Source organism: Aethalodelphis obliquidens, unplaced genomic scaffold (assembly GCF_003676395.1).
Source record: "Aethalodelphis obliquidens isolate GAN/ISIS:26980383/991018 unplaced genomic scaffold, ASM367639v1 scaffold65, whole genome shotgun sequence".
Lineage (NCBI taxonomy): Eukaryota > Metazoa > Chordata > Mammalia > Artiodactyla > Delphinidae > Aethalodelphis > Aethalodelphis obliquidens.
Genome location: NW_020838009.1, coordinates 8,557,373 through 8,584,433, shown reverse-complemented (window position 1 = coordinate 8,584,433; position 27,061 = coordinate 8,557,373). Strand labels below are relative to the sequence as shown.

Genomic DNA, 27,061 nt, shown 5'->3' with positions numbered 1-27,061 from the left:
CCCTGGGGCCCACTCTAGCCACCGTGGATCAAAGGAGCCACAGAATGGGCTTCCCTGGTGGCGCAGTGGTTGAGAGTCCGCCTGCCGATGCAGGGGACGCGGGTTCGTGCCCCGGTCCAGGAGGATCCCACATGCCGCGGAGCGGCTGGGCCCGTGAGCCATGGCCGCTGAGGCTGCGCGTCCGGAGCCTGTGCTCCGCAATGGGAGAGGCCACAACAGTGAGAGGCCCGCGTACCACAAAAGAAAAAAAAAAAAAAAGAAAAAGGAGCCACAGAAGACACACAAGTGCCACATCCAAAGACTCCATGGGACGGCAAAGAGGCCACCTTCAGGCCAGCAGGGATGCCACAATCTACAGGGTACGGCCCAGGTGCTTTGCTCCAAGGGTTGGCAAGCTCTGTCTATAAAGGGTGCGAGTAACTATTTCAGGCTTTGCAGGCCATATGGACTCCATCACAGCAACAACATCCACGGACAATAAACAAATGAATGAACGTGGCTGCGTCCCAATAAAATTTTATCTACAACAACAGGCAGCAGGCCAGACTTGGTCCATGGGCGGTAGTTTGCCAACCCCTGCCTCACTTAACTGAGTGTGGGGACTGTCAGGGTGCTTGGTGTCCCCAGTACCTTGAGAAGCTCTGAACATTACACTTTGTTTTTAGCAGAATCTCCTGGGACCATCTCAGAGGCTGCTGGACACTCAAGAGGTTTTTAATATCCTGATATTCCAGCTCAGTTGAGCCATGTCCTTGGCTATGGTGCCCCTCATAACCTTTCACCTTAGTAATGACAATGGATGCCAATACCACCCAAGCCTGAGCAGTGACTTGCCCTCTCATCCCCGGGATGGACTGGCAAAGCATCACCAAGCTTTGGGCGGAAGCACAGACCACATCTCCTGGGACACATATTCTCCCATCAGTGCCTATCACTGCTGGGCCCTCCCCCTGGCCCCAGTGTTCCAAAGGCAGCAGGTAGGGACACACCCACTGCCAGACTGGAAGTCACAGCCCCATAGAAGAGCCTCTTCAACAGTGGTCACCATCCCTACTAGGCCCCTGCGGCCCTGGAGTAGCTGTGGACACTGGGGGAACACTGGTCACCTGGGCAGACCAGACACCTGTCCTGAACTCCCTTTTCAGAAAGAGGCGCTGATATATGTATAACTGAATCACTTTGCTGTACAGAAGAACCTAACACAACATTGTAAATCAACTATACTGCAATAAAAATTAATAGAAATAAAATAAAATACGAAAAAGAAAAAAAGTGACAAAAAAAAGAAAGAGGTGCTAAAGTTCATGCCTACCTGGTGAGGGCCCACAGAATACTGCCTGGGCTGTTTCTGGGGCCCAGAGTGTTTTAGGAGGCATCTCTCAATCTGTACCTGCTTAGAGTTGGTCAGGTAGAGCTTGGCTGCCAGGTTGATGACCTGCAGCTTGACGATGTCCTCCTCGGCTGTGAAGGACTTAGCCATTTTTCTCAGGACGTCGGGTGCAATCCTGGGGACATGCTCACAGTACTCGCCAATGAGCCACAGGATGCTGGCTCGGGCCATGGGCACCTGTGGGTGTGGGAGAGGTGTCAGGTCTGGGGTAAACGTGGGAATGTTGGTGGGCACCTGGTCTGCCAAGGAATCGGCACTCCTCCCATCTGTGCTGGCCTGTTGTATCGTGGGCTTCTCTGGAAACAGGAGTGGGAGGTGATGGGAGAGAGATTAAAGGTTGGGTATTTCCCGGGCAGCATCTCCCCTCTTCCCTAGGGTTTCATTAACATGGGCAGAGCCTTCAAGCCCCAAATTCAGTCACAGTTTAGAATAAAAGACTGATTTTCTGGATCCATTGTACCCTCAATGCTTTACTGCCTTGTTATTCTCCCTGAATCTTCAGGAATGCCTTTGCTTGAATGTTTCAACTTGGCAGTGTGACACAAAAACACAGGACTAGTCAATTGGCCACCCTCGGCCAGAACTTTAGAGAAAACCTGAGTGGTGGTACAGGCTGAAGCTCAGCAAGGGATCCCCAAAGGGAAGGCGAACCAGGGTCACATGGTCTCATCTTTCCCCTCCTCCCACCTTAAGACCTTTTGAGCCAGTAGAGAAGGTTTGGAAGTTGATTTTTTATTAAGGCTAGTGTTTAATTATAGGGTCTTAAAATCATGAGGAGGACACTGGGTTGAGAAAGGAAACGGGGTCACTCCCTGACCTGGATGTTGTCTGTGAGCTTTGCCAAGTGTTTGATGATCTCTCCGTGCTGTGCTGGCTGCATCTGCAGCAGCTTCTTAATGACGACCACTGACTCTGCGACCACAAGCTCTGTAGGACAGGAAATGAGCCCAGGACAGTCAGATGACCACACACAATGAACAGGCACACCTGCAATGCCCCCAGCCCCTTGGCTGTGTTCCTCAACCCCCTGTACTTCTCCAGTGGCCCTCAGAGACGTGGGAGCACTTGGATACTAATTGAGGCAGACAGACAGATGAATACACATTGTTCCTGGACAGACAGGTGGATACCCACTGGCCATCAGAGTCAGACATGCAGGCAGCACCCACTAGTCATCAAAGTTGGACATGCAGACAGACAAGCACTGACCATCACGGTTGGACAGCAGCTGCACCAGGCCGTTGAGACAGGTGTCACGGACTCGGCCTATGTTAGTTGCACAGCGCCCAATGGCCTGGATCGTGGCTGCCACAAAGTCCTTGTCCATGCTGCGAATGTAGGTCTGTGGACACCACAACAGAGTGACCCCCGGAAGGCAGTGATCCCTCAGACGTGACTCGGCAGTGACTCTGCAGGCTTGAGGGTGGCCTTCCAGAAAGCTGTTACCCCTCATTCAATGACTCATCATGTCAGAGACTAAACTCTGGGAAAAGGAATGACAGCCTCACCCGTCACCCAGTGATTCCCTAACCCAAAGCCAGTAGAAGGCGTTGGGAGGGGACGTAAAGTAAGTTTCTCCACTTTGGGCTTTTAAGAGAAGGTTTGCCCCACCAGGCCGATTCTCATAAGCACAAGGAGCTGCAGGACAACTCTCGTGGGCCTGACTGTAAGCCGGCCCCTGGCCCGTACCTGGAATTCCCGTAGGACAGTAGGGATGTTGGTCTCATTGGCGAGGTTAGTCAACACTTCCAGCTGCAGGGAGTCAGAAAATGGGCAGGGTGGCCAGTGGGCTTTCTGTGCTTTCATAAACCTTCATTCCAAACACACACTTCACCAACCAGAAAACATTCCTCAGGCGGGACAGCCCTGCATCATCCTTAGATTGATGAGAACTAACAGATCATGAAACTTATCCAAAATGCAGGAGGACCAGTTTGCTTCTTAAATGGACTCCCTGACAAAGTATGCTTGTAGTACGATCATGTCACCTCTCTACCTTCAAGGAAAAGTTAAAGCCTCCAGTTGCTTTTAGGATAAAGACCAACATCCTTTCCATGGTCTGTCAGTCCTTGATCTCCCACCATTCTCCCCCTTACCCTCTATGCCCCAGTCACACAGGCCTTTAATCACAACCCTCCTGTTGGCCTTTACATATGCTGTTTCCTCTGTGTGGAGCACCTCTTCCCATTCTTGTCCCTGCATTTACCTAGAGAACTCATGTTCATGTCTCAGTCCTCAGCTCAAGCCTCCCCTCCTGAAGGAAAACTTCCCTGACACCAGACTAGATCAGGTCCACCTATTTATGCTCATACAGCTCTCTGCACTTTCCTTTTACATCCTATTTCACAAATGGATTTTTACCTGTGCTGTGTGATTAGCTGCCCAATGTCTCCTCCTCACCCCAGCGAGATTTTGTAAGCTCCACAAGGGCAGGGTACCTGATTGGTTTGTTCTCTGTTGTACCCCTAGATACCCCTAGATCTAGCCACGAGATGCACAATAGGTGCTCAGAAGGATTAGGAGGATTAACTGTTGCTGAAGGAAGTTACTCAATAATGAGGCAGAGCAGGGATGGAACGTGGGTATGGGCTCCTGCCGCCTTTTCTGTGGTGGTATGTCTGCACGACAGCCTGAGGGCGTAGGTGTGTGAGGGTAATTACACTGTGGGTAGAAGACAGAGACTGCAGCAGAGAAAGTATGAATTCTTTTTTTTTTTTTTTTTGCCTGCACCACACAGCATGTGGGATCTTAGTCCCCCGACCAGAGATTGAACCCTAGCCCCCTGCATTGGAAGCGCGGAGTCTTAACCACTGGACCGCCAAGGAAGTCCCAAGGGAAAGTATGAATTGGGAGTAGCAGACCTGACCTTCGGTAGTTACCTCATCTTCTTAAGTCTACATTTTTATAAAATAGAGATAATGTACACTTCCTGAGGTGATTATGAAAATCGAATTACTTCATATGTGAAAAGTGGCAGGTGTATAACAGGTACTGGGCAAAGGGCAGCTCCGTTCACCCTGTCTCCCCACTATCATTAGCCTGGCTTCCTGAGCAAACACTTCTGGCTGGAGCAACGGTGGGCTCAGCCCCTGAAACAAGAGGCACCAAGGTGGCCACTGTGGATATTCAAGTGGGTCATGGGGGTGGGGGACAGAAAGTCCACAGGCACGTCTGTCCATCACTCACCTTCAGGATCTTGATCTGGGTGGGGTCGGTGGACCTGATGTAGAAGCTCTTCAGGTACGGCTCAAACATACCCTGGCACGAGAGAGGCAGCCCCAGGGAGCTCCACCTCAGCCTGAGACCTGCTTCTCCTCCAGAGCACCCCTCCTCCTCTCCTGACCCAGGACCCAGCATCTTTCCTACCCCCCCACTGTCCTCTAGTCCTGGATTCTTCCCTCCTTCTCAGATCTAACTCGGTCTTTCTTCATCAGGCTTTCCTCCCTCAGCGGCCCTCGGGATCCAGGCCCTGCTTCTCCACCTGCATTTGGGGTCTTTCCTTCCCACACTCTGCACAGCCAGGGCATTCCCCCCATCCTGTCTTTCCCCAGTACCCCTAGCCCCGCAGGAGACACTCCTCGGACCGCGAGGGCAGGCCTTGGTCACTTGCTCACCCGGCGCTTGATGGACATGGTGGCCACGTTCTGGAGCACCACGTACTGCACCTCGCTGTGGAGAGGAGGGGTCAGAGGTACCTGGGCCCCTCGGCTGGGGCAGCAGGTCGGGAGAAGGGAGGTGGGCAGAATAGGAGGGAGGAGAGGACCGGTGTGGGGAGGGCACCAGCGCGGGGAGGGCAGGACTGGGGTCTGGGCGGGGAATAGGTGGGCTGGGGCGGAGGATGTCAGTCGCTCTGGGGCGGAGGGAAGCGGGGCGAGCCGGCCCCCGGGCGTGGGCGGGGCGGGCGGGGCGGGCGCGCACCTGTGGCTGCGCAGCAGGCGCACGAGAGCCTTGGCGATGACGCCCACCTCCGCCTTGGGCGCCAGGTGGAAGTAGAGCTGCGCCACCGCCATGACCACGGCGGCGCTGCGGCTCTGCAGGAGCGGCTTTGTGTTGCGCAGCAGCAGCCGGTGGTCGGGGTCCATGATGTAGGGCTTTCGGGCCGGCACCGCCGTAGAGGCCGCTGCCTCCGACCCCGGGCCCTTGGCCTCGTCCTCCTCGGAGCCGTAGAAGGCTTTCTCGGGGTTCTCCTCCAGCAGAGACTCCTGAAGGGGGAGACAGGCGGGACAGTGGGCACCTCCTCCCGGAGACCCGCCTACCCACTCTGCTAGGGCGAGGGTTGGGGTCCCGCCTGGGGGTCTGGGCCACTCACGTTCTGGGTGGGGCTCAGGAACTGCGTGCGGGCGTAGCGGGTGAGCATGCTGATGATGACCACCTGGCCCCACTCCTCCACGTCGATGAGCAGGTTACAGAGTTTCCGGTAGTTCTTGTGGATAAGGTCGATGCGCTCTGGGCACACCTCCTCGAAGGCCATCACCACGCTGCCCGCCACCAGCTGGGGAACCGACAGAGGCAAGAGCACATGAACAGGAAGGACAGAGGGGCCTCTTCCTGGCTCCTTTTCACCACCCGTCCCTGTGTGTCCACATACGCACCGTGGTCTTGTCCGCCAGAAGCTTCTCAATGACCTCTATCAGCTGGTCCTTCTGGTCAGAATCCAAACTGAGGGAGAAACTGTTGAGCGGGATTGCCCCTCCCCCGTCTCCAGCCTTCCCAATATCCGCCCAAGCTGTGCTCACCTCCCTCACCCCAACCCTATTCATAAAGAGGTATGAGCCACTGCCTTCAATGTCCTCCATCTCTGTCAGTTCCCCAAACTGCCTTAAACCATCTGAAGAGAAAAACAAAACAAAATAAAAAAAACAAGCAAAACCAAAAGCAGCCTGCAGGACTTGGGAGAGGCCAGGGGTGGGCGGGGGCTTGGGGTATACCTGTAGAGCTTGGGGATGGCGTGGGCAGCTGTCTTCCGCACATAGGGCGACATATCCGAGGCAGCTTCCTTGATGGCTAGCATCATGATGGGCACGATGATGGGCACACGGATGCTAGACAGGACGCGGAGGGCGCTGGCACGAATCAGCTGGTTGGGGTCCTAAGAGCAGAGGTGGAGGCAGAGCCATGAGAGGGCAGCAGGTGGCCTGAGGGCAGAGGCCACGCCTGTGGAACACACTGTCCCTAGTCACCACCAGCTCTTGCTTCCCTGCCTCCTCTCTGGGGCCTGGATGATGTGCTAGTGCTGGGTACCTGGGGGGGAGCTGCCTGAAGGCACCGACTCTCGGCCCTGCTGCAGAAATCTGACACCTGAACGTATGTGGCATTGGCTGCTTCACTCTCAGGGAGAGTGGCAAACTTTCAGAACACCTAAAGTGCTTGTTCCTTAGGGGAGTGTGTGGAGGGGGAGGGTGTCTTTGTGTTTATGCTGGAGGGGACTGCCAGCAAATGCAACCTGGTCTCCCTTTCCGAGAGTTCATCCTTACAGTCCTCTCTCCCAGCAACCTCTCAAACCTGCCCTTCTTCCTCTTCCTCCACAGTGTTTAAAAGAGAATAGGTGTGGGGTTTCCCTGGTGGCGCTGTGGTTAAGAATCCGCCTGCCAATACAGGGGACACGGGTTCGAGCCCTGGTCCGGGAAGATCCCACATGCCGCAGAGCAACTGAGCCCGTGCACCACAATTACCGAGCCTACGCTCTAGAGCCCATGAGCCACAACTACTGAAGCCCGCGCACCTAGAGCCCGTGCTCCGCAACAAGAGAAGCCACGGCAATAAGCCCACGCACCACAACAAAAGAGTAGCCCCTGCTTGTCGCAACTAGAGAGAGCCCGCACACAGCAACGAAGACCCAACGCAGCCAAAAATAAATAACAAAAATGGTATTACACCATTGTTGATTGCTTTAAAAAGAGAGAGAGAATAGGTGTGTAAGCCCCTTCTCTTTGCTCTTATTGCATCCTATAGACACCTGAGAAGAGCCTTAGACACAGTGTATTGTAATCAGGAGATTACAAGAGCAGCAGCAGCTGTAAATTACCGTTAATCTTGGAGGACGGTGGACAGTGGGAGAGGTGCTGGGACACTAAAGGGTAGATGCTACCCTGATTTTCTAAAATGGAGAAAGGGAAGAGCCACAAAATTACAGGTGAAAATTATGGTAATCCCTGTTAAAATTCTGGAATTAATTTTTAAACAGATGGTTTCAAAGCACTTATTTTAAAAGCAGGAGTCTGTGAGTCAAATCATATCACATCCACTGCTAAAACCTATTTTCCTTTTTTATTTAACACTTTATTTGGAAATTATTATGGATTCACAGGAAGTTATCCCCCAAAATCCCTTTTTCGTTTTGCTAGGGTAACTAGGCTGGTAGCTATTAACAGTATGTATCTTGATTTCAGCAAAGCATTTGTGGGAGTCTCTCATGGCGTTTCCTGGATTGCCATTTTTGATGTAGGCCTTTTGTTTCATTTAATACGTAAGCATTTTAAGAGCAGAATTCATGTCTATTTTATCTCTGGATAACCACAGCCCTTTGCACGTGAAAGGTGTTAAGAAATTTTCTTGCTGCTAAAATCCTTCCTAACAAGATGGGAAAATACCAGCTGATTGCAGTTAGGTGGATCCACAGTTTGGTAAAATGCGGTACTTGGGGAAGATTTACTAACAGATGAGTGTCATCCTGGAAGCATGATATAGGGGATTCATAGTCTGTTGCCCTGGTCTGAATAGCTTATCAGCATCTTGGAGGAAGACACAAAATCAGGAGGACAAAATTAAGATTCAGAATCACCCTGGCTTGGATCCTGTGCTAAACTTATAAAATGGAATATAGTAGGGTTTCATAGGAGATTCAAGGAACCAATTGCATAAAGACAGGATATAGGGAGACCTAGATTATCTGCTTGCCAACTGGAGGTTTGTCTGAAGTGAGCCAACATTAGTGGGCTGCAAAGCAAACAAAGCCTCAGCCTGGGCTGACAGAAAAGGCTGGTTCTAATGTGCAGGAAAGCCCCCGCTAACAGTAGTAATAACAAAAAGAAAGTGAGTTTTAGAGGAACACATATAAGATACTGCTTACAAAACAATATTATACATTATTTAGGAATGCAATAATAAGTAATAAAAGAATAAATACATGTATATGAATAATAAGCAGGAGAAGATACATAGGGGACTTTGGCTGTTTGATAAATCTTTCATTTCTTATGCTGGGTATATATTCATTATATTATTCTTTATGCCTTCTGTGAGCCTGAAATAAATTTTTAAAAATTATGGTGATGGAGGTTTCAAAACAATATATTGGTTTTAAAAAAGTTGTAATCCACACCTAAAACTAATATAACATTGTAAATCAACTATACTTCAATAAAAACAAAAAACAGTTGTAGTTGTCTTAAGAAGCAGCAAGTTGCCTTATGAAGAAGTGAGGTCTGTATCACTGGAGATGACCTGTCAGAGATGTTCTAGAGCAAAGGTTGGCACACTACAGTCCCCAGGCCAAATCTGTCTTCTGCCCTTTTTATAAATAAAAATGTATGCAAACCCAGCCATGCCCACTCATTTATGGCCGTTTTCATACAAGGGCAAAATCGAGCAGTTGCATGGTTGAGACTGGATGGCTTGCACAGCCTAAACTACTATCACCTGGCAGTATACAGAAAAGTTTGCTGACCACTGTTCTAGAGAAATCACTGCACTGAGATGGACTAAATGAGCTCTGGTTTTCCAAAAAGGGAAAAGGGGCAGACTGTAGAAACTCAGGTCAAAGTAAAAATCCGTGCAAAATTTCCAGAATGTTTCTTATAAAATGATTTAACCCCGAGTCAAGCCACTCTGATAGATTGTATGGTTTTGACTTCTTTTTGGCCATGCCACGCATGTGGGATTTTCCCCAACCAGGGATCGAACCTGTGCCCCCTACACTGGGAGTGCGGCGAAGTCTTAACCACTGGACTGCCAGGGAAGTCCTGGTTTTGACCTTTAAAAATAACCTAGCATAGTGTTTGGCATAGAAATACCCAAGTGTTTGCTGAATGAAAGAATGGTATATGCAAGTGCCCATGCTTTCTGCCCCACCTCAGAGAAGCAGACTCTGTCATCCCCTCCTGCTGGCCAGAGCAGATTGAACCAGGGGCGCGCGCGCCCCGGGTTTTGGCACTCAACTCTCAGTCTGCTCAACGGCCTACAGCATCAGCTGAACACGACAAGATGAGCTGGACCTTTTAGAGTCCCTCTCACAGGAATTTGAACTAAACGTGTGGAAAGACTAGAGGAGTTAACGGCTGTAATCAGAGCTGAAGAGTCTGATTGGGGAGAGAATAGAACAGCAGTGATGTTGCCTTCTCTACCCAGAAGAAATCTTATCCTAACCAGAAAACCACCCAGTGGAGACTATCATGCCTGCATTTAATATACAAAACGAAAGGCGAGAATATTCAGTTTAAATAGTGTGGGGGGATTCAGCCTCCACTGCATTATTTTTTTAATTAATTAATTAATGGCTGCGTTGGGTCTTCACTGCTGCACGCCGGCTTTCTCTAGTTGCGGCGAGTGGGGGCTACTCTTCCTTGTGATGCGCGGGCTTCTCATTGTGGTGGCTTCTCTTGTTGCGGATCATGGGCTCTAGGCACGCCGGCTTCAGTAGTTGTGGCACATGGGCTCAGTAGTTGTGGTGCACAGGCTTAGTTGCTCCACGGCACGTGGGATCCTCCTGGACTAGGGATCGAACCCGTGTCCCCTGCACTGTCAGGTGGATTCTTAACCACTGCGCCACCAGGCAAGTCTCTCCACTGAATTCTAAGGGACTTGAATTCTTCCCACTGTCCCTTCCCTTGGGTGATTTCAATTTCTGCCTGCCTCAAAGAGCATTTCACCACAACAAATGTGATCCAGGTCTTTAAAGGTGGATATTTTACATACACTGGGGCATCTGAGACAAGTCAACTACTTCTTCTGGTGCTAAACAGAATAATCAATGTGTCCCAACGCTCAAGGAATCATTGGCTGTATTGAACTTACTGAAAATGGAATGGTCTTATCTTTATGTTCTCTGTGCTGACCGTGGAACCCAGTCTCCACATCTGAGGCTGCTCTCCTGCTCGATGAACTTTGTGGTTTTCCTCTCCATGGAGCTCATTTGTTTTCAATAAACCCTTTTGTCCTCCTCACCCAGTTCCAGGTGAAAAGGTTCCAAAGCCATTGTTCTCCACAGATAGATACACAGACCAGGTGAACCTGCCAGTGCCAAGGCTCCGACACCCAGAGGTGAGGAATCCAGGTCAGCAGCTCCCCGCACACAGCCCTGTCCTAAGAAGGCAGACTTCCGCCTGGCTGTGGGCCTCAGTCCCTTTACATCAATGGGGGTGAGGGCCAATGTCAGGGGCTCAAGTGGTTCACGTTTGAGGCAGCCATCATCACAGCCTCCTCTGACTCTCCCAACTTTAGGCAGGTAGGAAAAGGCCTCCAGAGCCTGTCCCCCCATGCTCAGATGTCTCCCTGGGTTCACTCCTCCAATACAGCACCCACAAGGCCCAGACCCCAGGGAGGCAAACGGAGACCTCTGACCTTTAGGCCGCGTTGGAAGGTGGAGATGGACAGCAGGGCTAGGTCTTGCTGCTCCTCGGCGTAGCGCACCAGGTACACATAGACAAGCTTCTTCACCTGGGGGGGAGTGGGCTTCTCAGCAGGGACTGGTGCCCCCACCCCATGAGAGGTCATCACCCCAGCTGGCTGTGGTCCATGGGGAAAGCACCCTGGGTGTACCCTGGCTCCTTTGCTCTGATCCACATCTAGTTCAGGGATGTCTAGATGGTGTGTCTTTTCCTGGACCAGGAACATTCTGAGCAGATTGCCCCCCCACCCCAAGGACTGGATTGTTCCCTTCCTCACCCCCAACCAGCTCCAGTTTATTTATGCCCACCTGGTGGAGGTGGGCATGAGAGACCCCTCACCGGGTAGCGCTCACCTCTATGTTCTTACAGGCCACGTTCTTCACCACGGCAGGAAACAGGTCTGAGGCATTCTTTCCCCGGGCGATCATCTGGTGGTGGGGTCAAGGAAGGGGGAGAAGAAGGATGCCGGCTCTCATTAGGAGAAGGTCCACAAGGAGCCGAGGAGAGCTGCTCTTTGATCCCCAGGCCCCTCGCCCAAGGGAGGCCCCTCCTTCCCCCCTCACCGCCACAATCCTCTTCATGGCCTCCAGCTTGAGGGAATCCTTGTTGGTGTCCAGCATCTCCTTCAGGTCATCATGCCTGGTGGGAGAAACAAGAGGTCAGCTAAGGGCACAGCAGTGGGGGTGGGGCTATCAATCAGTAGGATCCAGGCAGAAAGAAGGGACCTGGGCAGGGAAAGCAGGACTCGACCAGAAGGGAAGGTGGTAAAATACACATCAGGGGACTTAGGGGTGGGAGGAGCATGTGGGCCAGCCAGTGCTATGGGCTGAGTTGTGCCCCCCTCATAAAAGATATGTTGAAGTCCTAACCCCAAGTACCCAGAATGTGACCTTATTTGGAAATAGAATTGTTTGAGCTGTAATTAGGATGGGGTAATACTGGAGTAGGGTTGGTCCCTAATTCAATATGTCTGGTGTTCTTTAAGAAGATGGCCTTGTGAAGAGAGAGATGCAGGGAGAACGCCTTGTGAAGACAGAGGATTGGAGTGATCCATCTACAAGTCAGTCAACATCAATGATTGCCAAACTATCAGAAGCTAGAAAGGGGCAAGGAAGGATTCCCCTACAGGTTTCAGATGGAGCAAGGCCCTGCTGACACCTTGATTTTGGACTTCTAGCTTCCAGAACTGTGAGATAATAAATTTCTATTAAGTCACCCAGTTTGTGGTTACAGAGCCCTGGGAAACTAATACAGCCAGGAGGTGACAGGATGGATTTGGGGCGGGAAAGGTAGGGACACTTCCCAGGAAATGGCCAGTTGGATAGATGAGAAGGACCTGGAGCCAGTGGAAAGGAGGTGGGTGTCAAAACAAGAGCAAGATGCCCTTGTCCTCCCTGAGTGTGGTCCCAGGCCCTGACCCCACAGAGTGAGCTGATTCCAAGGACTGGACGGGTCCCAGATTCTCCAGTCTGTTGAGGTGGTCTTACCACAAAGGCCAGACTCGTCACATTCAACAGTCATTCAAGAAAGTTATAAAACCCTAATGGGAGACGTAAATGATAATTTAAATAAATAACCCCTCGCACAAGACGGAGGGGAATAAAGGTAGTCTCCAAGCCAATATACAAATTTCATACCATGGCCATTGAAATTTCAATGGAGGCCTTTTGTCAAACTTCCTGAAGTGGCTGCAGAATTCATCCAGAAACAAAAATCAATTGGTAAGAACGCCAGAGAATTTTGGGGGGAGAACAAGAGAACAATGGAACAATGACAGACAACTCCCCCTACCAGAATTCAAAACACAAAACAACATGACAACGATAAAAGCCCTATGGTACCAGGTTAAAAGTAGAAAGTCAAGAGTCATAGGGGGGAAATTTCACAAATGAATCTAAGTTGATACATTAGGAACAAATAACTCACCAATGGGAGAAAGAAATTTTCCTCCCCTGAAATAAATGCTGTCGGGACAACTGCTATGTAGCAAAGAATTTAACTTGTACATATATTTCACACCAAAATTAATTCCACATTTGTTTAATAGTTAAATTATTTCAATATATGGAAGAGGGGGAAATTTTAATTTTCAAGGTCATAAAATTATCAGTAATAATAATGTTTTATTATTATTACTAGGTTTATTTTTTTTTAACTTTTGTATGTAAACTAAATTTAAGAAAGTAAAAAACCAAGGCAACTGTGTTTCTTTGCTAGGGCTGCCGTAAAAGTAACACAGACTGGGTGGCTTAACAATCTAAACTTATTTGCTCACAATTCTGGAGGCTAGAAGTCTGAGATAAAGGTGTCAGCGGGTTGGTTTCTTCTGAGGCCTCTTTTCTTGGCTTGTAGATGGCTGTCTTCCTATATCTTTACATGGTCTTCCCTCTGTGGGTCTGTGTGTCCACATTTCCTCTTCTTATAACAGGTGAATTATATTTGATTAGGGCCCACCCTAATGACCTCATTCTAACTTAATTATCTCTTTAAAGGCCCTATCTACAAACACAGTCACATTCTGAGGTATTGGGAGTTAGGACTTCAACATATGAATTTGAGGGGGCCACAATACAGCCCATAATAGCAACAGAAAGGAAAATATTTGGGATATGGTGAATAAAAGTTTAATATTCAAAATAGATAAAGTACTGATATAAATTTAGGGTCTATATTCAGTATTCACTGTCAGGGCTACTGCAAGCCCTTCTGCCACCTGCTTGCCCCACCAGGTAGACACAGCCCTGTGCTGCTGCTCCCCATTCAGTGGGTGGAGCATTGTTTGGTATTCCTTGGCCATGTGCCCTTGAGCAGTGAACAACCTGCCTGACCATACTCAGAGATCCAGGGGCTGGTGGTCAAAGAAGTGAACAGAGAAGTGTGAATAACCCCGTGGAAAAATGTGTCTGCACACAGCTGATAGAGCAGTGGGACCACTGATGCACTCATATATTGCCCAGGCAATTCCAAAATGTGATGAGCGGTTGTGTATGGAGAACTGTACATTCTCTAATCTCCCAGATGATACTCAGATAATCCATAGCTTTGACCTCGGCATGAGAACCCAGCCGGGAGAGGTATCACCAATGGTAGGAGTTAAAAAGCAGTGTGTGCAAAGTTAGCCATAGAAGTGAAACATTTAGAAGCAATAGAGAATCAGAAATTGGAGGCAGCAATATCAGGAGAGGGAAGAGCATGATAACAGTCATAAAGAGGCAAGTGTGACTGGTGCTGATGCTGAGAAATGAGTAAGTGCTAAATGCTAAGAGGAAGAAAAGAACCTGACATAACATGCACCTAGTCGTAGGGCTGCATCTTGCAGAAATGTGTGAGTGCTTAACAGAACACAGAGGACTTGCTAGCTGTCAGATGAGGGCAGGAGAAGATGTCCTGCCCCACTCAAGTTGATCTAAAACTCCTCCATTCAGGAATACTACTCAGCCATAAAAAAGAATGAAATAATGCCATTTGCAGCAACATGGATGAACCTACAGATTATCATACTAAGTGAAGTAAGTCAGAGAAAAACGAATACCATATGATATCACTTATATGTGGAATCTAAAATATGACACAAATGAACTTATTTACAAATCAGAAACAGACTCACAGACATAAAAAACAAATTTATGGTTACCAAAGGGGAAAGGGTGTGGAGGAGGGATAAATTAGGCATATGGGATTAGCAGATATAAACTACTATATATAAAATAGACAACAAGGTCCTACTGTATAGCACAGGGAACTAGATTCAATATCCTGTCATAAACCATAATGGAAAAGAATATGAAAATTATATATATCTCTATATATCTGAATCACTTTGCTGTACATCAGAAACTAACACAACATTGTAAATCAACTATACTCCAATGAAAAGAAAAAAAAACATCAAAACTCCTCCATTCAGGAAGATGTCCCCCCAAACCAGAGGACATTTTCTACTCCCTATGGCCAAGCCAGGGTCAGAAGACAACCACCTTGTCACCCTCCTAAACACAAACCAGGTGGTCAATTCCTAGGTGTGTTGAACTCAGGACACATGGCTGTAGACAGAGATACAGACCATTCACCTGGGCCTGGGCAGCACTGAGGGTGTGGGAAGAATGACAGAGCTGGGTGTCACCTTCCCAAATAGACGCACACCACTGCACCCGCAGGAACCTCCATACATACCCCCGCAGGGATATGGTACCAGGGATACCCTCCCACATCTCCCCGCAGACATACCTGTACCCCATACACATACCCAGACCCCCAAAGACACACCTACAACCCCCAGACACATAAAATCTATACATAAACCCCCACACACCCACAAAAAACCCTGCAGACACACACCCACAACCCCCACAGAAATACACACAGTCACAGACATATATACCACACATACAGACACTTCCCACAAAAACACACTCTCAACACATAAACCCACACACCTATGGACGCACACACCTCACCTACAAATCCCTATAGACGCCCACAGACACATATCCACCACGACTTCCCCCACCCCCAATCCAGACATGCACATACCCCACACACGTCCCTCCACAGACACACAGACACACACACACACACCACACACACCACACACACCACATACACATGCACCTTTTTGACAAGACTGAGTTACTCCAGTCTCATTGGACAAAATGGCCTGTGGGCTCCCATTTGAGATTCTTGATGATAAATACAGGTTTTTAAGGGATCAAATACTCCAGCCTCATGATCCTCTGACCTCCTTCTGAGGGGTCACGTGGGCGTCCTCACTGGCCAGCCTGGGGTGACTTCACTGGGACCTGTCAGAGTTTGCCCAGCCCCTTTAACTCTGGGAGTTCTCTAAAGCAGGCTTCCTCGCACCCGGGTGTACTCACCACCCCGACAGATGCCACAGGCCAGTGTCCAATGCACACACCCAGGGCGTGTGCTGTGGCACCCACAGTTCTCCCACCCACCCAGCCTAGCGCACACCTTCCAGGCTCCTGAAGGCTCTAGGGCCCTAGGTAAGGGGAATCGAGGGAGCGGAGGGACTGGGGGGACATAGCAGACATAGCACAGGTAGGATTGTCAGCTGCCCCCTGAAAGACAGCAGCTCCCTCCTAGGGTGTAACCACCCTGGGTCCCTCATCTTCACTCCCACCAGCTTATGTTCCCAAGAGGGAGAAGAAGGGAGAGATACACAGCAACACTCTAAGGCCATGAAACATTAATCTCCCGCAGTCCGATCCCCTTATACTGCTCTCACTGTGACCTGACCCCTGGCCTGAGGGACTCTCTGGGGCGAGGGGCACTGGAGCCAGCTGGTGGGTAAAACATGGCATTTGAGGCCAGACATACTCATCTCACCTGATATCCACTTTCCTCCCTCCCCTCACAACCCAAGTTCCAACCCACTAGACAGGAGAGGGTGGCCAAACGCTTTATCCTGTCTCCAAACCTCACCCAGAACCCACTCTAGCTAGGACCTGGGGGGAGGAAAAGGTCAAATATTTTACTCCACCCTCAAATATTTTACTATCCTCTTCCCCTCAGAGCTTCCAGGGAGTTAGGCTTATCTCCCCCAACTCAAACTCTCAGTCCCCCATACAGTACCCCTGATGCCCCCCGCTTCCCACCTAGACCCTAAATGCCGGCCCAGTCCTCCTGCTGAGGAGGTGGGACTTAAATGGGTCCTGGCTGAGAATGGCAGCTTCCCACCCCTTGCCTTCCTGGCTGTCTGGGTGAGGGTCTCTGGGGGCCCCTCTGTACCGTAGTGGCTGCCTCTGGCTGTGGCCTTGGCCAGGCTCTAGGCAAGGTCCTTCCAGGGACGTTTCTGGGGTCGTGTCTTCCTCTGGCGCCTGCAGCCACCGGAGCTCCTCCGGCTGCAGGGCCTGGTACCAGGGTGGGGGCCCGCCTTCAGGGGCCAGCACAGGGCTGGCAGCCTCCTGATCAGCTCCATCAGCCCCTCTGCCCCCTGGCCTCACCACGGCCCCTGGGAGCTGCAGGAATCGCTGCATTGGGCACCAGGTCCTGCTCCAAAATGGGACTGAGCTGACCAGGGAGCTGGGGATGCCTGTCACTGTCACCAGATGGCCCGCCCCGAAACTCAGAAACTAGACACTGGCGGGGAGGGAGGCTCTGGTTTCCTCTTCACTGCTCAGAGACAAGGACTCACGAGGGGGAGGAGGGCAGGGACTGGGGACAGGGCCAACCCCCAATCTCCAGGCAGGGGACTAGGGGGCAGGAGAGCTGATCCAGACAGAGGTGGGGCATCCCTCTCCTCCACTCTCATGCCACAACTGGACCTCTGCCTCCTCAGAACAGCTCTTCCTCAGAAATCTTGTACACCCTTCTCACTCTGACCCTAAACATCTTGATCCTCACCTGTCTTTCCAAGGCCATTTCCTTGATTTTTTCCTTCCTATCAGCACTCTCTTATCTCTCCTTCCTCCATACTTGGCCTAGGCCCCCCAGGTCCACCCCTCCAATCTGCTTCTTACTCACATCCTTGGCCCTCTTGTCCCCTCAGCCCCTACCCTGCCAGGAGTGGTTAGTTTATTTACTCTATTTCAAACCCCCTTGATGCTCCTCAAATTCCCACCCACAGCCTTGCCTTTGCAGCTTCACTACTGGCTTCTCACAGAAAATAAAGGCTTTAGATCAAATCCCCCGTAGCTCCCAAGCATCTGCATCTACTCTCTCCTCTCCTGTCCTCCTCCCTCTGGGCAGAGCTGGTCCTCCTTGAGGCCAGGCCAATCCTCCCACCCAGCTCTGTAAGCCTCCCCTCCCCTCTCTCCTTCAATTCCTTTCAGCCTCTCCCACACGGCTGGCTCCTTCCCATCAGCAGTTAAACTTGCTCTGGGCTCTCCCATCCTAATAATTAACAAACAAAAATAACAACAAAAATAAAATAAACAAACCTTCTTGAACTGATGTTCTCCTCTGGCAACTCTTTCCCTCTCTCCCCCTTACAGTCACACTTCTTGAAAGCAAAATTCCCATCCACTGTGTTTTATTTATTTACCTCCCCTTCACTCCTCTATTCACTTTAATCTGGCTTCCCATGCTGATTAGAATTTAGGGCTGAGGCGCCACGATGTCTACAAATTATATGGCTCAGCCAAAAATATAGACAGATGGTTAGATAAGGCAAAATGGCAGAATGTCATCAATGGTTGAATCTAGAGGGAGGGCACACATTCATTGTATTATTCACTCAACTCTTCTGTATGTTTAAAATTGTTCATCATAGAATGTTGGGGAAAAATAATCTAGCCCCTCCTCTTCTGACTTTGCCAGAACTATTCTCCCAGGGCAGAAGGTGGGGAGTAAAGCAGGAAGGGGTTGACCTGCTCTTTGTCTAACCAATGGTCATGATTGCTTTCCTTGTTTGAGTTGACCTCAGTGGGCATTGACACTGCTGATCGCTTCCTTCTTGAAACTACATTTTATTTTTCCTCCTTCCCTTGGCTTACTTTTTCTCAGTTACTTTGAAACACTTTTCCCCTGCTCTCTGGTCACTCTTAATTCCATGTCTTCAGGGTTCCTACCTGTGCCCTGTCTGAACTCATTTTATATTACATGCTCCCTAGGTTCTCTTGGCTTCCTTTTGTGGCTTTGATGGATATATATAATAATCTCCTGGACTCCAAATCCTAACATCCAGCTACCTACTAGACTTGAATGTATTATACCTCAGAGTCTACAATCTCAGCATGTCAAAAGCCATTATTTTCCACAAATTTGCTTGTAATGTCTTTTTCCCCAATTACCCTGTATGGCACCACCATCTATCCAGTTACAAGAACTAGTAACCTGAGATTATCCTTATCTTCTCCCAGCCCCTTCCTCTTACCTTTCCCCCCAGTTAATCATCACGTCTGGGGCTTCTACCACCTAAAATAGCCCTCAAGTCCTGTGCCTCGCCCATAGTCTCGGCCACCATCATGTCCTCCCCCCTAACTTCAGCCCCCTTCACAAGTCTCCTGCTGAATCCAGCACCTCTCCAATCTCTTCTCCACAACCCAGCCTGGGATCCTTCTAAAATGCAAATCTGCTATTGCCTGCTTAGAACCCTTCAGTTGCGCCCCCCCCCCCCCGACCTTGGCATCTCCCCACCTTCATTTCTGGTCATTCTGGTGGCTTGCACAGAGATTCTGCCCTCACCGTATTAGCACCTACAAAACCTGTGATCTAGCTCTCCTTCACATCCACACCTTGCTAAAAGCTCTTTCCTCTGCCCGAAACATCCCTGGCTCTCCCCTGTCCCTTCTCTCCTGGCACAGGGACCAGCTCCTCTCACCGCTCTGACAGCCCCCGCTACCCTGAACTGTCACTGACAGCTTCTTCCCTGTGTCCCCCTCTAGAGCAACTTGAGGACAAGGACTGTCTCATGTTCATGGCTGCATTCACAGTGACTAGGACGAGACTCGATACAGTAGGCCCTTAAAAAGGCTTGTTTCAAAATTTACGAATAAACGAACGAATGAGCCAAAGGCGGAAGGGAAGAGTGGGAAGTTAAGGTAGGGCTGAACTATAGGGGCAATGTGGGGAGCAGGAGTGTGAGCGCTAGATGGGAGATGGGGATGAGAACATGGGGACCAGAATGAGGGAAAATGGATTTGTAGGAGGGGCCAGGCCTGGGAGGTTCTGAGTCTATTCCAGGACGGGCCTTCCTGGACAGGCCCCAGGCTCAAGCTTGCTGGTTCTGACCCCTCCCCCACGTTATTTTGGAGTCAATTTGCCACACGCGAAAAAAGGCGGAGAACGCGTGTAATCCAAACCTACTAACAGGAGAAACACCTGGGGCGAGAGGATTGGTCCTCCAGAAAGAGAGACGGCTGGCCCATCCCCCACCAGCCTCCCACCCCCTTCCCACGTCGCAGGCCGGCCCCTCACTGCGGGATGCTGCCGTTGGGGACGGGCGTCGCGAAGGCCCGTGACTGCGGCGGGAGGGGGCTGGGCAGGCTTCCGGTGCGCGCCGCCGGGGCCCGGCCTGGGCGCGGCCGACTGGCCTGTGCGCTGTCCATGGTACCGGAGCGCATGTTTCCAGGCCGGCCCGTGCACAGCCACCCTCTCGGCGGGCTCCCTCACCGCTTGTAGTCGGAGGAGAAAATGCCGCCGCTCGCCGGGTCGTGGCCGTACTCGGGCTCCCCGGGGCCAGCAGAGCCGCCCTTGTCTTCGCTGTAGGCGGGGGCGGCCGACATGGGGCGGCAGGGGAGGTCGCGGGCTTCGTTGGGATGGTCGCGGCGCCTCCGGAATGCGGCAGGGACCGAGGAAGGGAACGCAGGCCGGACAGGCGAAGTCGGCTGCGCGGCCTGGGCTCCGCAAAGGCCGCAACCTGCGGTGGCGGAGGCAGCGCGCGGATTTATCAATCTGGGATGCTCGCGTGAAGATTCTTAAAGGTACCGGCGCCTGCGGAGCGGAGGGCGTGTCCGAGGAGGGAGCAGGAGGGGAGGTGTAGCAGGGTCTGGCCCCGCCCCAATCCCTCGGAAATCCCTCCACCCCCCAGTAAGGAAGGTTCCTGCCCTTTAAAGGGGCTGAGGCAGCTCCAGGTGGGGGGGGGGGGGGGGGGCGGTGGAGGTTGCTGGACTGATTATGGGATCAGCCTTCTGGGGATGCAGAACGTCTTTACCTACCACAGACCACCGGGTCTCGGTGGAACGGCCTCTAGGGGCTCCACTCATCCCAGATACTAGCGCGGATGCTCGCCCACGCTGTGGAAGGAAAGGGCGGGGGTGGGGGAGGGGTAAGAGAAAGCTGTGCAAAAGGGTTTCTTGGAGATGTTGGAATTTAAGGAAGGTTGGTCCAAGAGCGCCAAGGAGCCTACAGCATGCTGCTGTAGATGTAGATGCAGATGTAGAGAAATGGGGACAGAATAGAGGGGAATGTGAACCCCGAATTCAGCTTTGGAAAATAGTTTAATAACCATTTCTGAAGCCCTCATGCCCACCCAGGAGTGCCTGAGGTCATGGCTAGTCCACGGTCAAGTCCACATCCACCGAAACCTAGGAAAGAAGGGGAAGGGAAGAGGGTGGGTTAGGGTCTGGTGTGACTGCCAAGACTCTTGGATCATGTGAGGCCTTCAGCTCCTCCCCCAAGGCCCAAGGTACCCCAAGGAAAGACGGCCTGGATCCAGAGGGAAAGTGGTGACTGGGTTGGGGGAAGGGGTGGGTTCTAGTTGACTTTGGGGCATCAGGTTGAATAGCTGGGGTCTTTTGGCTGGACTTCAGGGAGAAGGTGAGAAGGCCTGGATACGGAGTGTGGAAGGGTCCATAGGGCTGAGTCTTGATCTATAGATTAGGATACAGGTGTCTCCAGAACCAGAATTGGTGGGCCTGGGTGGAAATGGGCGGGGCCGGAAAGGTGGAATTTGTCTCTGTAGGTGGGTTCCATTGGAAAATGGGAATAGGGACTGACCAGGACCATGGCAGCACCTGGCTGAAGTAGGCTGAAGTAAATAGATGTGCCCAGTATCTGTGAGCTGGGATCTTCCTGGAGTGGACCCAAAAGGGTTTCAGAGGAGTAGAACCTTGATGAGTTAGCAGGCCTAGTTTGCTTCTGGGGGCTTTGGGTCTGCCAGAGGAAAGTGGATCTTGAGTTTGAAGAACGTGGCCTGGGTGGGGAGGGAGGGCCTGAATTTTCCAGGAATGCATTGGTTAGCTGCATTTGTTAACTGGCTCTGGAGGTGACGTGGGGTCCTGCATGGGTAGCTGGGCCGTGCACACTGAACTAGTGGGACTCCGGGCTATTTGTAGGGGGTCCAGGTTGGGCTCTAGGCCGAGCAGTGCAGTGCAGAGTGCACGCAGTTGCTGTGCGTGGGGTGATAGGGAGGTAGGTCAGCGTCCAAGGCTTTGCATATGCGGTGCTCCAGCCGCCCTGTCTACACAGCACCCTCCAAAGCGAGCGGGAGCGCAGCAGCAGTCGCTGCCGTTGTTTGGACACAACGCCTTCGCAGGAGCCAAGAAACATGAGCGGCCCGCGGCCACCAGGATTCTTGCATCACCAGACAAGGATCACCAGACAAGTGCGGGTCAGAGCCAGGTCAGGTCCTGTGACTCCAGCCCCAAGATCCAGCCTGCATCCCTATCTCCCAGGATCCCGCGGCCCTGAGCCCCATACCCTGGGTGCCCAACTGCCTGTCTTCAGAGACTCACACCATGAGCTCAGGACCTGCAGTCTTCATCCCCGTGAGGCCCACCCACTGGTGGAGCTGGGCTTGATGGGTAGCCTCTGTTCGAAGACTAAGGCCTGTGTTCCAGATGAGATACTCACCCTCAAAGTGGATGATCTCTCTGTGGCTGCAGTACACGCCCACGTGGGCCCCGCACCAGCATCCAGTGGGTGACACCAACCTGACCAGGAAGAGGTCTCCTGGCTCAGGTGCTACACGGCCTCTAAGTGTTGACCCAGGAAAGCCTCAGACAGGAAGAACTTAATGGTGCTGACTGCCCCAATCAGGGCCTGGGAGGAGAAATGGACCAGACCACCGGGTGTTTGCAGGCTGGGATGAGGGAGAAGCCTCTGATCATTGGGTCAGATGGGCCACCCAGGGCTCAGGGAGACTTGGCTTGGGGCTAAGCCTGAGGTGAATGTCTTCGCTACCCCACACATGCCTCCCTGTGCTGAGGAACTTCAGAGGCCTGGATATCATGGATAAATTCTGCCCTGAGCCACCCTTCAGTTTCCAGCAGTTGAGACCTCCTCCTTATGCAACGTTTTCTTCTCATCTCAAATTCCAACCTCGCCATTCCCCTCCCCTCCTCCTCCTTTAGGACCCCCTTTCCCAGTCATCTCCCATCTTGCCATTCCCTGGAGGCAACACCAGGGGCATGTGAACCTGAGAGGAGCAGAAGTCCTGAAGAAACAGAAACCTGGGGGACTTCCCTGGTGGTCTAGTGGTAAAGAATCTGCCTTCCAATGCAGGGGACATGGGTTTGATCCCTGGTCGGGGAACTAAGATCCCACATGCCATGGGGCAGCTAAGCTTGCGTGCCACAACTACTGAGCTCGCGCGCCTCAACTACAGAGCCCACGTGCTCTGGAGCCCAAGCACCTCAACTAAAGAGCCCATGCACCCTGGAGCCCGCATGCCACAACTAGAGAGAGAAAAATCCACATGCCACAACTAGAGAGAAGCCCGTGTGCCACAATGTGTGCCACAATGAAGAGCCCTTGCCACAATGAAAGATCCCACATGCTGCAACTAAGACCCAATGCAGCCAAAAAATAAATAAAATAAAATAAATAAAATAAAAAAGAAAGAAACAGAAACCTGGGTGAGATCTAGACCCAAGACAGGCATCTCCTGCCAAGTCTGAGAGGAGAAAGACCCTCCCACAATCTCAGCCACCAACATCTATTAAGCTGCTGCTCATTGATGCTTCATACAATCCCACAAGATGGGAACATATCTGCATTTTCAGGATAAAGAAACAGGTTTCCAAAAGTTACACTTTGCTGGAGTGCACACAGCTTAATGTATGTCTGCATGACTCTTTCGTGTGCCCTTTGACCTAAACATCAGTCACCTCCCTTACCTCCTTTTCCTCTATAAGGAAGTGAGAAATACATTTAGTTCAGGTTTCTCCTATCTTTACTGGGAACAAAGGGCTTTGGGGACCTGGGAGGATGGCCTGCGTGGTTGTGCCTGAGCTTTGGTCTCAGAGAGAGCCTGGGAAAGGGGGTGAAAGTAGGGCCTGCCTCCCCTGCCCCTGACCCTTCCCTTCCCTCCTGGCCCCAGTCCATAGTATCCTCTACATATTCTGGAGTGAATCTCAATTTTCCCAAACTGGGAGCTGTGGAAGACTCAGGGGACCACCTCATCCCAGTTTGCCTGGGGCTTTCCAGGGTTTAAAATTAAAAACCCTACATCCCAAGAACCCAGGAAAACTTGGACAGTTGGTTACCTTAGGCTGAGGTCTCCCCTCTCCCATCTCTCTTGACCTCGAGACCACAGGGAGGACCCAGTCATGTGAACAGCCCTTTGGACTTTGGTCACACTCTCCTGAAATCCACCAGCAGCATCTCTTGCTTCCCACTCCCCCCATACCCACTGGGCCAAGCAGAGGTCACAGCTGTGGAAGAGAGTGGACTGTCCTGGCCCCTACTGGGGCAGCAGGAACCCCACCTGGAGAAAAGATAAGCTGAGGATTTCTGCTCCAGTTACCTGGGATGTGAAGCTTATCTAGGGAGGGGAAAAAACCCAAACAAACAGCTGTCACCACCTGGCTCCTGAGGAGTGAGGGTCCAAACCACCACCCCTCTGGCCTCTCCCCACTCAGGCTGTGCACGGTGCACGTGGGACTGTCTGTCTGTGCGTCAATGTGTGGCTATGCATTTGGCGTGCCCATGAGTCTGTTGCAATACTGGATACAGGACTGGGAGACCAAGTCCGGGCTGTGCCACTTCTCTGTATGGGACATCAAATAAGCCACTTCTTCCCTCTGGGCCTCAACTTCCTCATCTGTGAATTGGGGATAATAAGCTTGGAAGGCTGGGCATCACAGAACCATTGGGAGGCACTGAGAGCTGTTTGTGAGCAAGACAAGGAGAGACGGGCAGCTTTTGTTTATCTTTGGCCTGCACCTGAGCATGCAGAGCTGGGCGTCAAGGGAGGAGGGGTGGGGAGAAAGTGTCTTTCTCATCTCACAGGAGAAAAACAATGGGCCCTCAGAAACTGGCTGCCTCTTTGTGAGCCCTGCCCCAGAGCGCTTAGGAAATCACGCAGCTGGAAAGGCTCTGGAGAGCAGGGCCCCACCCTTGACTCTCCCTCTGAAAAGTTCCCCAGTGGTGAATACTCTGGCCACCATCAGCTGGGCCCCTGGACTTTGAGTCAGGGTCTGGATGAGGAGGTGACCCTTCAGTTAGGGGATCTAGGCCTATATGTGGGGCTCCATCCATAACGATAATATTTATTGCCAGAAACTGTGCTAAAACCCCACTTAGCCCTAACAGTAATGTAATGAAATAGATACTGTTGTTATCCTTCCAATTTAACAGAAAGGGAAACAGGCTTGGAGAGGTTGCCAAGGTTACAAACTAGTAAGTGGGGGAACCAGGATTCAAGCCCAGGCAGTCTGGTTCCAGCGCCCATGACCTTAACCACTGTATAGCACTGCCTCCCTCATGCTGCTGGCACACGAGCACCCGCTTCCCCAGACCCCACCACCAGGAATTACTGACCCCCTGTATTCTTCCTGACCTTCCCCTTGGCTTTCATTGAGCCAAGCTGCCATTTTCTTTGTAAGAAAGGAGGAGGAGCAAGGTCCCAGAGCTGTGAGCAAGAGCCCAGGGGACAGAGCATCCCATTCTCTGGGCACCTGGCCTGAAATGCTGCCCATCCCATTGGGGGTCCTCACTGGGGACCTGATCTCTTTCTCCTTTCACTCTGATGGAGAATTTCAGAGGAACAGCGGTGAGAGTGGCCCTGCAACTGGGTGTGGGGTGACAGGCAGTCTCCTTGGGGCCCTGCCCTTCCCCCAGAAATCCCTGAAGAACCTCACCCAGTCAGGTCCTACCACTGAGCACAGGGCTTGTGGGGTCATTGTGGTGGCCCTTGGTGGTGTGGCTATGGCCTAGCCCCTCCTGTCCCCCTTCAGTCTAGCCCTGGACAAAGGGTTCCTCTGTGGGAAGCAAGGTTTTGGGGTCATTGCTCTCAGCCGGCCATCTCCAGCCAGAACAAGGGTTGGGGCTCCCCACTGGGGCAGAGCAGACCCTTCCTTTGAGCCCCCAGCACACCCTGGGCTGGCCCTTCCTTCTCTTACAAAACCTTTGGTCCCCACCCCCACCTTGGCCCAGTGATCCCACCTGAATCCTAGCCCCGAGCCCAAGCAGCTCACCTTGCAGTCGTCACCTCTGTACCTTGCTAGGTGCTCTCCTTCTGTGGCCAGAGCAGGGAAGACTAGCTGTCCGCCCCTGAGGCAGACAAAGGAGCCAAGCAGGAAGCCCAGGGGCCCTGTTCTGAGCATCACCACCTGGGCCATTCTGATTGCAGCACTCCCTCCTCCTGGCAGCTCTGGGGACAGGTGGCAGCCAGAGACCGTAAGGCTGGGGCCTGGGGTGGGTAACTGGTGCCCCCACCCAGCTCTCTCCCCTCCTCCTGGTGTTCAGCCCCTACCCCATACCCGCTTGTGCTTGCAGTGCCACTTGTGCCTGCAATCTGAAACTACCTTTCTCCCCTTACTGGCCTCCAGGGTACACAGATGCCCTATCTTCACCTTATTGTGGTCAGAGAGCAAACTTCGTATGATTTCAGTTCCTTTTAATTTGTTGAGACTTATTTTATTGACTAACCTATGGTCTATATTAGTGAATATACTATATGCACTTGAAAATGTTCATTTTGCACATTTAGGGTACAGTATTCTATAAATATTAGTTAGGTCAAGGTGGTTGATAATGTTGCTCAGATCATCTATGTCTTTACTGATTTCTTGTGTAGTTTTTCAATGAATTAATAGAGGGATTAATTGTCCATTTCTCCCTTCAATTCTGCCAAATTTTGCCTTGTGGATTTTGAAATTCTATTATTAGATACTTAAACATTTGATTATTGTTATGTCTGTCTGATGAATTGAACCTTTATGGTTATGGATGTCATTCCTCATCTTTGCTAATAATTTTTGCTTTGAAGTCTATTTTATCTGATATGCTCACTATTTGTAGCTATATCTTTTACCATTCATTTACTTTTGATCTATCTGTGTCTTTATATTTAAAGTGCATCTCTTGTAGACAGAATATAGTTGAGTCTTGCTTTTTTATTCATTTTGGTAATATCTGCCTTTAAATTGAACCATTTGTTGTTCCATAGATATTTAATGTAATAATTGATATGGTTGGATTTTGAGCTACTATTTGTTTTTTTCCCTTCTGACTTTTGTTCCTTTCTTCTCCTTTCCTGTCTTCTTTGGGCATATTCAATTTTTTTTTAAAGAATTTCACCCAATTAAAAAAAAAAAGAACTTCATTTTACATATTGCCAGCTGTACCTCTTTGTCTATATTTTAGTAGCTTCTCTAGTACTGCAATATAACTATGTACTTAAGCTTTCACAATCTACTTAGTGATGATATTGTACGATGTC

The 27,061-nt window shown here is 51.0% G+C and overlaps 1 protein-coding gene across 1 annotated transcript in view; it reads right to left on the bottom strand.

The window, feature by feature from the left end:
• The window catches only part of AP3B2 (adaptor related protein complex 3 subunit beta 2), a 63,132-nt gene that overhangs the window by 10,741 nt on the left and 25,330 nt on the right, over positions 1 to 27,061 (bottom strand). The window contains exons 7-21 of the mRNA XM_027089164.1: positions 20,613 to 20,690; positions 20,068 to 20,388; positions 11,559 to 11,634; positions 11,349 to 11,423; positions 10,949 to 11,044; positions 6,319 to 6,479; positions 5,983 to 6,049; positions 5,700 to 5,882; positions 5,309 to 5,592; positions 5,005 to 5,059; positions 4,577 to 4,648; positions 3,080 to 3,142; positions 2,600 to 2,732; positions 2,208 to 2,317; positions 1,391 to 1,567 (exon numbers count right to left, since the gene is read on the bottom strand). Coding sequence (XP_026944965.1) covers positions 1,391 to 1,567; positions 2,208 to 2,317; positions 2,600 to 2,732; positions 3,080 to 3,142; positions 4,577 to 4,648; positions 5,005 to 5,059; positions 5,309 to 5,592; positions 5,700 to 5,882; positions 5,983 to 6,049; positions 6,319 to 6,479; positions 10,949 to 11,044; positions 11,349 to 11,423; positions 11,559 to 11,634; positions 20,068 to 20,180 — 1,665 coding nt within the window. The 5' untranslated portion in view covers positions 20,181 to 20,388; positions 20,613 to 20,690. The remainder of the gene's footprint in view (positions 1 to 1,390; positions 1,568 to 2,207; positions 2,318 to 2,599; positions 2,733 to 3,079; positions 3,143 to 4,576; positions 4,649 to 5,004; positions 5,060 to 5,308; positions 5,593 to 5,699; positions 5,883 to 5,982; positions 6,050 to 6,318; positions 6,480 to 10,948; positions 11,045 to 11,348; positions 11,424 to 11,558; positions 11,635 to 20,067; positions 20,389 to 20,612; positions 20,691 to 27,061) is intronic.